Source organism: Myotis brandtii, unplaced genomic scaffold (assembly GCF_000412655.1).
Source record: "Myotis brandtii unplaced genomic scaffold, ASM41265v1 scaffold62, whole genome shotgun sequence".
Classification (NCBI taxonomy): Eukaryota; Metazoa; Chordata; class Mammalia; order Chiroptera; family Vespertilionidae; genus Myotis; species Myotis brandtii.
This window is the reverse complement of record NW_005370366.1, coordinates 1,676,630-1,677,543: the sequence shown is the minus strand read 5'-3', so window position 1 is coordinate 1,677,543 and position 914 is coordinate 1,676,630. Positions and strand designations below refer to the sequence as shown.

The 914-nt window shown below is 57.9% G+C and overlaps 1 protein-coding gene across 2 annotated transcripts in view; it reads right to left on the bottom strand.

Moving 5' to 3' along the window:
• The window catches only part of CRYL1 (crystallin, lambda 1), a 164,904-nt gene extending 164,045 nt beyond the window's left edge, over positions 1–859 (bottom strand). Inside the window, exon 1 of one of the 2 annotated variants that reach the window (XM_005880006.2) lies at positions 677–859. In XM_005880006.2, the coding sequence (XP_005880068.1) occupies positions 677–717 (41 nt within the window). In that variant the 5' untranslated portion in view covers positions 718–859. Of the gene's footprint in view, positions 1–576; positions 596–676 lie in introns of those variants that run through there. The other variant, XM_005880007.2, reaches the window with a different exon arrangement.
• Positions 860–914: the final 55 nt, after the last annotated feature.

Below are 914 nucleotides of genomic sequence, written 5' to 3'. Positions count from 1 at the left end.
GGGGGGGGGGGAATAGGGTAGGCGAACTCCTTAGTGGTATAGAGGTTCACAAAGCCACCCCAAAAAAGGTGCTTCTAACTATCAATAGCAGGTGTCAACATGCGGATAGTATCCACATATGGGTAGAGTACTATGAGAGCTTACCAATGGTAAGATACACATAAATGCATTTTTAAATCATAGTAGCAGGAAATATAAAAGGGATGGGAGCACCAACCGTAACAATTTGGATGGAATTTAGGCTGTTAGGCTGACACACCTTAGCAAACTGAAAAGGGCTCATTTCCCCAAGAATTAGGCATGCCAGATGTGTTGGCCAAGCACGTGTTCCCACCCAGTGGCATGGTGGGGACCAGAACCCGCTCCCACGCCCCGCGAGCATTGGACACTCCCGCTGGGCTCGCCCCATCTCGGTCCCTTACTGGCTGTGGCCTTGGGTCCCTAAACTGTTCAAGCTCGGTTTTCTCTTCCATTAATGGGAATGGTTAACAACTCAGTTCTGCAGCCACACATCATGTTGCCCACACGGAACGAATGGCACATTCACTGGAGCTCGCTCGCTGGCGGGCAGCATACCCGGCGAGTCCACTACTGCGCGCAGCCTGCTCCGTCAGCTTTCCGACCCGCCATGCGTCAGCACCGTGCTCCGCCGCACTTCCCCGCGGGCGCCGCTTACCTGCCAACGATGAGCACGGGACCGGCCGCCGAGGTCGCCATGCCGGAGCCGGGCTGGCCTGGAGGCACTGAGGGTCGGAGTAGCAAGCTCTGACTTCGGGCTCACTGCTACGCGGGGCCCCACGCCAGACGGGCGATGACCCACACCTATTGGCTGCGCTCGGAGTCGCACAGCCCAGATTGGTTCCGATTGGCTGCGGATTGGCTAGGGCGGGGCCAGGGCTGACGCGCGCCTCGGC